Genomic DNA, 13,953 nt, shown 5'->3' with positions numbered 1-13,953 from the left:
TAATACAATATTTATAAATAATGTGAGACTTTAAGATAAATACGGTGAGAGTCTTAAAAGAGAAAATAAAAATACATACAAAAATATAAAATAATAATAATAATAAATAAAAGAAATGGGTTAATAAACCACCAAAAAAAAGGTGGGGCCAGACGCGAACCAACCCCTTTAAACCCAATACCAAACAGAACTCTTTTTCTCTTATGTCTACTAATCTCCATGTCATGCCTATGGTTTCTTCTTCTGCCCATCTTCTCTCCCCCCTCGCCCCAACCTCTCTCCTTCGTCTTCGTCATTCCTTTGCAAATCCAACCAAATTATCGCCCTTCCTTTGCAAATTCAACCAAGACAGTGGAGGGGTTGAACCAGCGCTCCTAGGCTTGTTTTCCGGCGAGGGGAGGGGCGGCCGCCACTCCTCACCCTCACGTAGCTTCGTCACTGCCCACGTGTGAAGCCAAACGGCCGCATGTGCTTCACGCCACCTGGAATGTGTTGTCCACATGTCAGGCTTGAAAATTTGCCACACGTGAGGGAGCGTGTTGAGAATGAATATTGATGAGAGGAGAGACCTTGCATGAGTTTATAAGTAAGTTGGACTACTTCCCATATTGCCAATTGATTTTATAGTGAAATCCTAACTTTGTTCAGCTCACATTACCATGATCTTACAAGCAACTTTAGGCAAGTGAATATGCTAGCTAGAACCTAAAAGATAATTTTCAAATAGAATGTCACCAAAAAAAAAAAAAAAAACTAAATAGCTAAGTGCTAGTGAAGGGCTAGAACTAATGTCTTTCATTATCATCTTTAATTTCTTATACATTTTACGTACGGTGGGTATGGGGTTGAAGTTAAATACTTCCTGTTTGGGGGGGAGAGAATTGATGCGTTAATGGTGAGAGTTATGATGAGTGCGCCTGCCATAGCACGCCCTCTAAATCTTTTGAAGCAAAGAGAATGTTATGATGGTTTCCAGTGCACGCTCCTCTCTCTCTCTGCTTCTCTCTTCTTCAATTCCAATCAAGATTTGCACACATTCTTGAAGAAAATAATATAACCAGAATTTTCGCTTGTTGTCACCTTCTCCATCATCATCTTTTATCCTTTCCCCCTCTTTTTTTCCTCCACCAATACCTTTTTTTTTTCATTTCTTAAGATAATATCATCACACGTTTACAAATAAAATCAATTAGTTAAGACAATGTGTCCGTCTTATTACACATGAATTTAAGGTTTTCGAATATAAATTGGGATGTTTAGAATACCATTTGGATACAAAATAAAATTAATATCATTATCATACATGCATACATGCAATGACAGCCATGATATCATTAACTTGTGCATATATAACAGTATCAATATGTTAGCAACATGTCAAAGCTCGCTGCGTAGTTCCAAGGAAAGAACTTGCATGCCTGAAATCTCAATCACCTATGTTCAACAATTGAGAAATGATACGGAGACTCTTTCACAAGTAGAATTCTTTGTTACTATCTGCTTTTTTGCATAATATTTATAATATTGATTTTGGAATTAACGTTAAACTGTGCGGTAGCAGATAATTCATGAACAATCTCTTTAGTAATTTTCAAAAAAAATTGATAATACTGTTTTACGGACAAGATATTAAACCCAGGCAACAAAAATCTAAATTAGTCCCATTTTCCCATTACTTTCCGAATTCCAATGAAGATATCTTGAGGCTGCATGCTTTTGTGTCTGTTCTCAAGCACAACCACTTCAACAGATTTCCCTTATTCTTCTTCTTTTTTTTTTTTTTAAATATTTTTTTGGCCATCATTTCTCTAGTTTTTTATCCAACCCTAAATCATGGTACCCTTCGATTTGGCCGCCACCTTTTTCCTTCTTATATTGTGAGAACCCTCTTCACTTCTACATCACTTACCTCCCTCCCTCTCTCTATCTCTCTCTCTACATACACTGACTTGTCCTGTTTGGTGAAGTATTTTTGGATAGCCAGGTCAGAAAATGGGTGATATTTCGTATTCCAATGGAACCAACAACGGGAATGGGAATGGGGGTGGGAATTTGAATGTGAATAGAAATGGAGTGAATGGCAAGGGCCATTCAGTGCTGAATGGATACAGGAAGAGCTGTTGGTATGAGGAAGAAATTGAAGAAAATTTGAGATGGAGCTTTGCTCTTAATAGGTACGTATTAACTGTCACTATCTTTTACTATCTGCAGTCAACTCAATTTTCAAACATGTTATCAGTTCTTTTTTGGGCGCTGTAACTTTTTTACTACCTATGTTTTTTTGTTTCTTTTATTCGTTGATTTCTCATTTCATCTAATTATACAGTTAATTACTTTAATGTTAGTCTCATGTGCTACCAAATTCTGACTTCGTGATTTTCTCATTTTGACTGTAAATTTATGAGAATGTCCATAGACAAAATCATTAGGAAATTTTCACCATTTGTTCTAAAGTCTTCGTTGTCCCCCTTGAGTTTTTTACGTAGATATGGTAATACCTTTTCTGACTTATTTTATAATCTTAATGTCAAAATTCCTACGTTAGAAAAATAAAAGAATTCTTAAAAGTGAATAACACCCTCTTTACCCCGAAATATCATGGTCATGAAAAGGTCAGACAAGACGTTAGTAGAATAGTGTTAGTGTTCCAATGCATGATTTCATTAATTAATTAATTAATTAATTAATTTTGGTTGCAGTATATTGCATACAGGATCAACTCCATTTCAAGACATTGCATTGCTGGACACAAAGCCATTTGGAAAGGTTTTGATCAATCCTACTATTAATTAAGTAAAGTAATCAATTATAACAAACTGCAGCAAATGACTAATTAATTCAATTTTCTCTTATGTATTTTGCAGGCTTTAGTAATTGATGGAAAGCTTCAAAGCGCTGAGACGGATGAATTTATCTACCACGAATGTCTTGTCCACCCGCCACTTCTACATCATCCAAAGTACTTAAACTCTCTTTTCCATATAAAAAAAATTTATCTCATACTGCCGATGAGGTTTATATATGTGTGTATACATTGGATGTTAAGGGCAACATTGTTAATAACTCTGTAATTAATGTCAAGTTCAGTCCAAAGAGCATCTTCATCATGGGAGGAGGTGAAGGCTCAACTGCAAGAGAACTTCTGAGGCACAGGACTGTGGAGAAGGTTGTCATGTGTGACATTGATGAGGTATATTTCCCTCTATAAGTCACACTTTGTCTAGTTTTTTAGCTGCTTTTACCAAAAGCTGCTTTTCATTTGTCTCTTGTTATTTGAAAAAGACAAAAAGGAGGATTAGTCGTGGAAGCAAAAAAAATAAAAAATAAAAAAATTTCAATTTTTCCAAATCACTGTTCTGGGTTTTATCTGGCTTACAAGTTGCAACACATTGCACATAATATAAAAAATTTCACTACAAGCTGCAATACTAATGCAGGAGGTGGTAGAGTTCTGCAAGTCATATTTGACTGTAAACAGTGAAGCTTTCTGTGATCCAAGACTGGAGCTCATCATCAATGATGCCAGGTTATTTTCAGCATATATATGTTTGTGTGTGTGTGTGTCAATGATGCCGGGTTTATAACTTTATCGGTATGGCATCCAACAATTGTTAAAGAACAAACATTGTGCAGAGAATTTATGTGCGTGTATATATATTAATATTTACATACTGCTTTCACTATTTTTTTTTAATTCTGATATAGCTGTCACTAATTATTGTGTGCGTTGCAGGGCTGAGCTAGAACACAGGGAAGGGCAGTACGATGTGATCATTGGTGACCTAGCAGACCCAATAGAAGGAGGCCCATGTTATAAACTCTACACCAAATCCTTCTACGAGTTTACTGTCAAACCAAGACTCACCAAGGAAGGCATTTTTGTCACACAGGTATCTTAACCATACTTAGGCGTGCAATCACGCACAAAAACAGAACCCTAATGACAGAATTAACCGCTTCACGTTTTTTTTTCATACATGCAGGCAGGTCCTGCTGGAATTTTCAGCCACACAGAAGTATTTTCCTGCATTTACAATACTTTGAGGCAGGTCTTCAAATGTAAGTGACCTTGATTAAGAAAATGATTCATCTCTAGTTTTTTTTTTTCTTTGTTTTTCTTTGTTTTTTTGTTTTTTTGTTTTTTGTTTTGTTTTGTTTTAATGCTAAGTGGACAAACAAAACTGATTGCATTGCTGACCATATCTCTACTAAAGGTGAACCTAAGCGTTGTATGCGAGACTCACTTGAATTAGAGGGGTCGTTTGTTTTGTGTCTTGTCTTTTTATCTCTGCCCTTATTACTTCTTTGTATATCTGCAGATGTTGTGCCTTATTCAGCTCATATTCCTTCTTATGCTGATACTTGGGGATGGATCCTGGTACAAAATCTAGCACCTCATAATAAAATCAATGTTCTTAATTAATTACTTGTATAAGTGACACCATTTTGTATTTTTAATTGACATTAAGGAGGCTAAGTAATTGTTTAAAATAACAGGCTTCAGATACCCCTTTTGAGCTTAGTGCCGATGAACTAGACCTCAGAATTAAACAAAGGATCACAGGGGAGAACAGATACCTAGATGGAAAAACATTTTCATCAGCTTCTACCTTGAGCAAAGCTGTTCGGAAATCGTAAGTCGGGTGCCTAATAAGTTGATTTTCCTCTTGATTTAAGCAGCTACTTATTTAAGCCAGGATTATGGGTTGTTGGCAGGATGGTCAATGAGACTCATGTGTATACAGAAGGAACGGCAAGGTTCATATATGGCCATGGCCATGGGAGTGCCTACAAACTCAATTAAGCTTCAAGAAATGGAAGAATGAAGAACCACTACCAAAAGCTAGCACTTAGAAACATGAAAGTGCTGGACCAAAAAAACAAACAAGAAACATGAGAGTGCAAGTGGAAGACAATCTTCTGTCTTTTTTTTTTTCAGCTGTATTTCCTTCTTCTTTCTTTTTTGTGTAGTAACTTATAAAAACTATGATATAAATCTTTGTTTGTGCCTTTCTTGAGATGTCTATGAAGTATGGAAATTTATATGAATATGAAAATGGTGATGCAACTACTTTATAAGACTAAATTAAAACCTCGCAGGGTAAGTGGTTTTTTTATCTCTAAATTTTATCATTTTGAAGAGTAATGTTCTCTTATCAGACTGCATATGCATAATAATTTATATAATTTTATATAAACATATCCAGATTCACGATTTGACAAGAGAACTTCTCAGATACTATTTTGTTTTAGATTAAAACTTCTCATGTAGTTATATAATCTGCCAAGAGACCATTTTACACTATTTGAAACATCAACATAATGGGTTATCACAAATGGTCCCTGAAATTGACCATCACCAACAAGATGGTCTCTGAAATTGAAAATCAATCAATGTAGTCCCAAAAAATAGGTGTCACAAATCAATGTGGTCCTTCCATCACAATTCTGTTAAAAATTCCATTAAGTGCTGATGTGGCATATAAATGGGGTCCATAAGATTTACGAGTTTTTATCACAAATGATCCCTAAAATTGACTCATACCATAAAGATAGTCCCTGAAATTGATCCACACCATCAAGATGGTTCATAAAATTGAAAATCGATGAATGTGGTCCTTGAAAATAGGTGTCACAAATCAATATGATCATTCCGCCACAATTTTGTACAAAAATTTGTTATGTGCTAGTGTGGGTTTAATAATTAATTAAAAAATTGTCTAAATACCTTTTTTCCAATGAAATTTTTTTCTTCTTATAGTAGGACCTACTCCGATGAGAGATCCCTTCCATAAATTCTCAAAGGCACAAGGCTTAACCAAGGCCTAAAAGGGGGTTTGGAAATAGTTTTCAACCAATAATAGACGCACCTCGATTATAGCTTCATTATCTCAAGGTAGACCTCACCATTTTTTGAGTCACCAGACCAATAGGGAAGTGTCGAACAAGCTCTCCAAGATTAAGGTTGTGAGGATATTAATCGCCTAAATGTTAACGGTGATGTCTAGAAGTCGTTGCCATTCAGCCAAACTGTCACCAAGGGTGATCTCAATCCAAGTTCAATTCGTTGAAAAGTGTCAAAGTGTGTAAAGATGAGTGTATTGAGATTTTTTTTTTTTTTTTTTTAGAGAATAGACAACAAATGAGGTAGAGGAATATGGACTAGGATCATAGGTGATTGCAGGACTAGGTTTTTGGGTTCACAACTTTTTATTAACTATTAAATTATTAAACCTATTTATACTTTTTTTTAATTTAATTAGAATTGTGTTATCCATTTATGTGTCATATCAGCACATAATAGAATTTTTGACAGAATTGTGATGAAATGACTACATTGATTTGAGACACTTACTTGCAAGACTACATTGATCGATTTTCAATTTCAGGGACTATTTTGATGTCGCACATCAATTTCAGGGACCATTTTGATGTCGCGGGCCAATTTCAAGGACCATTTGTGAGAAAAAAAATGACTTCTAAGACCCATTTATGTGACACATAAGCACTTAACGGAATTGTTAACAGAATTATGACGGAAATATCACATTGATTTGCTACACCTATTTTCAGGGACTACATTGATTGATTTTTAATTTCATGGACTATCTTAATAGTAATGGTCAATTTCAAAAGCCATTTGTGATAAAAATCATAATTTCAAATTTTACCTAGGAAATAAAAGTGAAAAACCTTCGGCTGATTTTGTGCTCAATTTCGAAATCCAAATTAGGCGTGCAGCCCATTTATGTTTTATGGGGTTCTGAGAAGCCCATTTGTGTAACCCAATTATGTGTTAACTTGATGTGGTAAAAACTCAATCCCAAACTGATGATATGATCCATGTTTATCTATTTATTTATTTTTTTGAACAATTGATATTGGCTACATTGAGGGGTGAGGGAGTGAGCTCGATTTTACAATTGACTAGCAATAATGTGGTTCAAATTTGGCTTTGGCAAGAATTAAACATAAGACATTTCACTTACAAGTGAAGAGAAATGCAACTAAACTGTATTACTAAGTGGCCGATATGATCCATGTTAAGTTCCTTTGTTTTCCTTTCTAATAAAATTTTGGTATTTGGTGCTTGAGGTCTTTACCTCTAGCTCATGCTTATACCAGATTTGAAAATAAATATTAAAAAAAAAAAAAAAAAAAGAAAAAAAAAGAGGGAAAAAGTCTTCTACTCAAGCAAACATTGTCTTAGAGGCGTTACAAGTCCAATATTTTTTACGTATTCAAAATGTACACCATTCATCTAATAGATATTTATCACACGGTATCTTTCCTTATAATAGAGTTATTGTCTCTATTCGAGCAAAAACTAGAAGCATGTGTATGTGCAAGTGATACTAGTCAAGAACACGCGACGGGTATTACTCAATGCATTAGCAATCAGAATTAACATGAGCTCATAGATGACTAACGGTTGCACATCCGTCGTGCTCAATAGGTTGATCTATACAAATTATAAAGTTCCAATTATTATCTTAACGAGTATTATTAATGAGCTAAAGCGCATATATGACTAATATTTGCACATCCTTGTTACTCAAGAGAGAGACGATGCGAAAGTGAAGCATCTCATGTTTGCATTTTGTTGGCCTGTGCGGTGTCAGATGTCACTTTCCCTTTTCTCCAACCAATTATCGAATTAAACGTTGGGCTGAGTCTTTGTTTATCTTTTGTGTTGTGTTAATTTATTGAAATAATGGAATTTAGATGAGGTGATCATCGACGTTGCATCATGCACTGTGGTCGGTTCCACAACCCATCACCCTCATCAATCGCAAGGATCATGACCCGTGAGTCGTGACACAGACCGCGGTATCATTTCCCTATTAAACTAATTAATTGCCTACTTTTTTGGTTGTCTGTTATTGGTGTTTGGTGAGTAAATATCAGATGCTCTTCTGTTTTTTTTTCCCTCCTTATCGAGTTTTCCTGATTACGATCATTTTTTTTTTGTCAACTCATAATTTTCCTTCTTCATTCGAATATGTGAATGTAGAACATACTTCACGACTTAAGTTTATAGTATCATTTAGCTTCTCAAATGATTAAGAACGTATATTCATGCACTAAAAAAAATGTGATTGATTTTTCTCTTTATCAATAGTGTGTCAAAATAAATGATACGAGTTTGTTTGTGTTGAGAGTCATAATTCTCAATTGAGAAAATAAGAAACCTTACATGTGTTCATAAGTAATTTGAGCTGTTTCTCATATTGTCAATTGATTTTATGGTGTAACCTCAACTTTCTTTATAATATTAGAACAGATCGTCCCACGTTTGAAGCCTAAAGACCACACATGCTCCAGATCACTCAATTTCACTACTGTAAGGATTCATTATCTACCATCGTAATTTTAAGGGAAATTTTATTTAAACTCATATAACCTATTTCTACATGCAACTTACTCTTTGTACCCATTTGATTTTTAACCAAACTATTAATATCCCTTTAAACCCTAATTTACTATCTAATATACCCCATAAACCCAATTCAATATGTGAATTTATTTTTACACCCATTTGAGTTTTAACTCTATTTTTTGATGGAACGAATTACATAAGGATGATCAAACTGCTTCACATTGCAAACTACTACAAGGGGGTGGAAAAGATTACATAAAGGAAATGCCTCGATATTTCATTCTGTTGGAGCAATGGTTCAATAAAGACGAGGAAAAGAAGAAGGCAGAGAGAGAGAATAAGGAAGGTAGTGAAACCAAGTCGAACTCAAAAGTCAAGAATGTGGTTTCTAGTCTCAATTATGATTCTTGTTTTTGGATGCACGTTGAGGAAGCGCTTATCTTGTGCAACGAACAAGCGAGTAATCCAAATACCAAGCAAAAGCTGATTGATTTTGAGCGTTAGGTGCTGAAAGCACTCCAAAATTTTGCAGTAACACCTGATATTTTCCTGGACCAGAGCAGCTTCATGCAATGATGGAGCAAGTACAAAGAAAATGTGGGAAGTAATTCCTCACCACTCGCTGAGATCATGAAGCCTAACACTTTTCACAAGTATTGGAAGTGTCATTAGTCAATCGAAAAGTTGATCCTGTACATGAAGAGTTGGTGCAAATTGTGGAGTGTATTGCTTTAGACTGTCCTATCATTAATGTTGGTGTTTTAGTTCAAGGCTTGCTGAACTCATTAGCGTATGGGTGGGACCGATGCAAATGTCGTATTAGTGAGATGGATGGAAAGAAGTACGGAGTTGAACGCAAACTAGTGTATTGTTTATTGGATTCATAATTCATATTTTGGTTGAAAAATTCAAAACTTCAAAATCACCGTACATCAATAAAAAAAACTTATTTTTTTTCTATGAGAGCTAATAAATTTTAACCAAAATGAAAGTAGGATAAACAAAAAGTGGTAGTAAGATTTAATTATAGAATTTGGGTTTATTGATAAATTTAAGTTTTATTATTAATTTTATTTTGTAATCAATAGTAATTATGCAACAAGATAAAATAGACAATTAACATTTAAAATTTTAAATTAGGTGTAAAAAGAGATTCCATGATTTAAATAAAATTTCACATAAATAAAAAAATATTTAAATCACAATCTAAACTAATGTTTCCTCTCATCCTCTCCGTGTTTGTAACCCCCTGCAGCATAAAACCCAGAAAAACAAACCTTCACACAACCTCAACAACTCCTCTCATAAAAAAAACTATGAATCCATTTAAATCCAATAATTACCAATCCATGTCCGAATCGGAAAAAAACAGAAGCGCAAAAAAATACCGAAAAAACTACAGCAACATTGCAAATACTAGCAAATCAGAGATTTGCCAACTGAAGAACAAAAACGCAAAATTTTCCTTTAACAGGGAAAACCCAAGAGAGCACCACAATTGACAATAAAAGGAAACGATTAAGGTTTCATCGAAACAAAGGAAAAACCAAAATAAAATGATTATAAAATATACCTTAGTTGGATCACACTTGTTCCACAGCGGGCTGCAAATACGCCACCCTTGAAAAGATGTGTAAATCGGCCAAAAACCCAGCCACAACCCAGAAATCCCAAACGGAAAAAAAAGGGAAACAACAGGAATTCTTTACCCCAATTAGAGATGTCGAAACCCTCGGAACGCAAAAAATCCCAAATCTAAATAGACGCACAACGGCCCGGCAACCACAAAATCCCTTAAACCACGAAAATTAGCAACCCTGTCCGCGAAAGAAAGCACGGATATCACAAGGAAACAGAGGATTTGAAGAAAGAACGTCCAAAACGAGAAGACCAAAGCCGAAATCAGGAAAGGAAACGAAGGAACAAAACTCTAACTCGTTAAGAAGACTCTCGAAGTCGAGAGAATAAGATGAGCAACGCGTGGAAAACAGGGACACAAATGGAAAGAAAACTGAGAAGCGAGGGCAGTTCCGTCCGGACACTGGTGATCTACTTTCTCTTGCATAAAAAATTATCTATATACTAAAACTCAGTTCGGCCGGCACTGTTTTTCACTGTTTATGAACAGTGAAATGTCGGAAATGCCTTTTGTTTTTCCTCTTTTGGTGCAGTGAAAAGTCTGTTTTGCCCATTCGATCCACGCGTCGATCATCGCTGTGCTTCGACTTTTCTTCTCTACTTTTTCCTTCCGTTTCCGCTTTTCTTTCTCACAAATCATTGCTTCTGTCTCTCTCGCTCTCGAACACCGCCTTCTCTCGCTCTCTGACGCTGCGATCTCAGTCACGAAATCTGCTTTTATCGCTCTTTTCCGCTTTCAAATCTCGGTTGAAGTGATTCTACTGGTCTCAAATTACACCATATTTGAGGGTGAAAATCTAATTCTGCAGTCGGGGAGAGCTCCCCATTGATTCTTTAAAATCAAAGAGCTCCAATATTGTAGGTTCTTCAAATTCTCCCCATTTCTCATCCTAAACCCTAATTTCCAAACAATTATTTCTTAATTTCAAATTTTTAATTTTGTTCAGGTACGAGTACCGGGCATATTTCTACGAGGTCTTCAAGGTTTACACAAAGTTATGGATCGCCAAACACTCCTCCCCTCTTCTCTCATGCATCTCCAGCTCTGTCTCTTTCATTATTGAGGTACCTGCCGCTGTTGTCGATCTGTAGGTAAAGCTTCAGTGTCCATATTAAGTTTCCATTTTTCTTCATTTCTGGAATTTGGGTTTTAATTTAAGTAATTTATTTTTATTAAATTTCATTGTGTGGTTAATAATTTTTGCTCTTAATTTTACTAAGATTTTGAGTTCTTTTTTTTTCTTTAAAAATTTCAATTAAATTGCCTGCAGTTGAATTATTTTAAAATTCCCTGTATATTTATTATTTGTTTCCAATAGCAGGTAATCGGGTAGTGTATTTTCTGAAATCTCTAACTAGTTTTTGCATATTCTTTTTTTCTGGTGAGAAGGTTAGGGATAAGCTCGCACCCAAACTCGAGAGTGACCTGACCTGTTTGCTCTGTTTTTGGATTTTGTTTTTAAATTTTAAATATTTTTTTTGCAGCTGCTGGAAAGAGGTTGTATGAAAATTTCTCTTCTGGGAGTTATGGAGGAGTTGGGGAGGAAGAACAACCACCAATTCATCCATACCTCAGCTTTCTTTCCACGATTCCTAAAAACGTTCATATCGGTACAAAAACTTAACTCCAATTCTATTTGAAAAGATTGATTATTTTCCTCTTTTTTGTCTTTTTTTTAATTTTTCAGCAAAAAGCACCATCTATGTCCAAATTTTTTGATTTTTTCTCCGGAATTCTTGCCCATCCTTGAGATTTTTTGTATGGGTTTTGGTTCTTTTGGATTTGGAAGAAGATGGAGATCGGAGTTCGTTGCTATCATCTATTCAACTTAAATTTTTGGGGATTTGGTTTGGATTTCTGGGTAAGCAAGTATTCTCTATTCAACTTAAATTTTGTTTTGTTTTGTTTTTTTCAAATTTATTTGATGGCATGCTTTTTTTATCCTTACTAAACAGTTGTTAATAAATGTTGGAATTTTTAATAGTTTTGCATCTTCTGATTTCTTCTAATTTTGTTTTTGTGTTTTACTATTATGTCTCATGATTTCGAATATAATTGGGTAAATTTACCCAAGAAATGGGTAATAAATGGAAAGCTCAGAACATATAATAGAAGAGAGTTATCAATGGTGATACTAATATTTTACTATTAAGTGCTTCTGTTGGACATCTCACAAGACATAAAGGCCCTGTAAGTTTTGTTCTTTTTCAAAGTACTTTAACGAAAAGCTCCTGGTACTGTTCACTTTAATGAAAAACCATATTTTTACACTAAAAAGTCAATCATGGTACTATTCACTTTACCCTTTATTTTGTCCTTATCATTAAAACTCAAAGTTTTCAAGCCCTTTTCATTAATTTTCCTTTCTTTCAATGCTTGGACATCTGTTAATTGTGTAATTTGCTTTGGATGGTTGTTGGGTTTGATTGGATTGCACACTTATTTAAAAATGGATAATCATTCTTCGAGTTAATGAGGGAATTGTTGGTTTGGCTTGATTTTGCCTCTTAATTTCCTCTAAAGTTGTAGGTTATAATGCAAATTATGGCTATCCTGAAGCATGATATGCAGCAGATCCCTATATTGGCATCAATCCTATCATTTTTGTTCTCTTTTATGAATTCAGAATAGGCGTGTGTGTGTGTGAGTGTGCATGTGTGATTAAAGCATTTATGTTTTTGTTTGAAATTTTGGAAGTGTTTGTTTTCCAGATTTGTAATCACAAAAGTTTCTAAACAATGAGATGATGCAACTGTTCAAAGTGCTTTATCATTAAGGTGAGTGATTTTTGTTTTTTGCGTTTAGCCTTTTGTGATTAAGAAAGTTTAGTCATTTGTTTACTGACTTATTAATTGGTGAGAAGATGAAACATTTTGCTGCTGGTTGCTAACAAAGTAATACAATCTCACAAAACAGTTTTCGTTTTTTTTTCTTTGTTTGCTTTAATTATGTATCAATTTTTATAAAAAAAATTCGTATATAGTTTTGGAAATTTTTATTTGGTTAGAGAAAGGGGAACAATATAGGAAGAGGAGAATTACATGCTTTAATAAAAATGCTGCATTCTTATTTGTGTAAACTGGTTATAGGGTTGAAAAAGGAGTTGAGTGCTGTTGTTTTTGTCTTCAGAGTTTCGTCAAGATTTGAAAAACAGTGAAAAGATATTAAACTTATGGTCAAAATTTTAACAAAAAATGCGACTGGGATGAGAGGGTATTGTCAGAGTTCATTATGGTAAAATATTGTCATGCATGACAGTATTATATAATCAGTTTGATAAATTAAAATGGTGTGATTAAATAAGATTATCTGTCGTGCCATGCTCTGTGTATTTGAGATTGCTTTTTTTTTTTTTTAAATTTTATTTCTATGTATGGTCCACTAAACTTCTGGTTCCCTAATCATTTGACATAATTTTATTTCCACTTTTAAAAGTTTTTCCTGTAATTTTCTGTAATAAAAGGATAGTTTTGTTGCAAAAAGCAAGGCCAATTTGTTTAAGGCTTGAAGATTTCTACATTCCCCAGGTTTATCTTCGACTTCAGGTACTTTGTTCCATTAACAACTTAAAGTCAGCTGCAACCACACAGTTTGGTTATGATTGGGTAAAATAAGCTGATTATCTGTATATTTCATGAGGATATCAGTAGGGACCGTCTACCCAATCTTTTGTGTGTAAATAGTATGTAAATACACATCAAATATTATCTTTTGTATGTAAATAATACTATATACAAAAAATTTCCTACGATTAAGGACAGTTAGGAGTTGAATTTGTAAAAGATGTGAATATTAGAACAATGACAATAGAATTGCCAGTCCATATTAGGTTTCTATATGTATGTAAATAGTATTGCATATCGTGTGTCTTTAGAACTTTCTGCATACTTTATACAGTTTTAAAACCCGCAGCATCGTGCGGGCACTATTGCTA

General features: G+C 34.4%; 1 protein-coding gene, 1 long non-coding RNA gene and 1 pseudogene across 3 annotated transcripts; all 3 read left to right on the top strand.

The window, feature by feature from the left end:
- The first annotated feature begins 1,890 nt into the window (after positions 1–1,890).
- On the top strand, positions 1,891–5,010 carry LOC126596573 (thermospermine synthase ACAULIS5-like). The gene is made up of 10 exons (XM_050263204.1): positions 1,891–2,174; positions 2,700–2,766; positions 2,865–2,959; positions 3,088–3,190; positions 3,438–3,526; positions 3,734–3,890; positions 3,984–4,059; positions 4,320–4,378; positions 4,498–4,634; positions 4,717–5,010. Exons 1-10 carry the CDS (start codon positions 1,993–1,995, stop codon positions 4,802–4,804), a joined length of 1,053 nt encoding a protein of 350 aa, XP_050119161.1. The 5' UTR covers positions 1,891–1,992; the 3' UTR covers positions 4,805–5,010.
- A 2,791-nt stretch (positions 5,011–7,801) lies between these two features.
- On the top strand, positions 7,802–9,058 carry LOC126595284 (senescence-associated carboxylesterase 101-like; annotated as a pseudogene).
- A 1,477-nt stretch (positions 9,059–10,535) lies between these two features.
- On the top strand, positions 10,536–13,879 carry LOC126596576 (uncharacterized). 2 transcript variants are annotated; one of them, XR_007613994.1, is made up of 5 exons: positions 10,536–10,876; positions 10,966–11,110; positions 11,504–11,880; positions 12,731–12,796; positions 13,547–13,879. It is a non-coding gene; the product is annotated as an uncharacterized LOC126596576 (long non-coding RNA). The 2 variants fall into 2 exon arrangements; XR_007613993.1 differs by having other exon boundaries at positions 13,483–13,879.
- The last annotated feature ends 74 nt before the right edge of the window (positions 13,880–13,953 follow it).

This window comes from Malus sylvestris, chromosome 13 (genome assembly GCF_916048215.2).
Source record: "Malus sylvestris chromosome 13, drMalSylv7.2, whole genome shotgun sequence".
NCBI lineage: Eukaryota > Viridiplantae > Streptophyta > Magnoliopsida > Rosales > Rosaceae > Malus > Malus sylvestris.
Note: the sequence above shows the minus strand (reverse complement) of the source record. Positions and strands in the feature narration are given on the sequence as shown.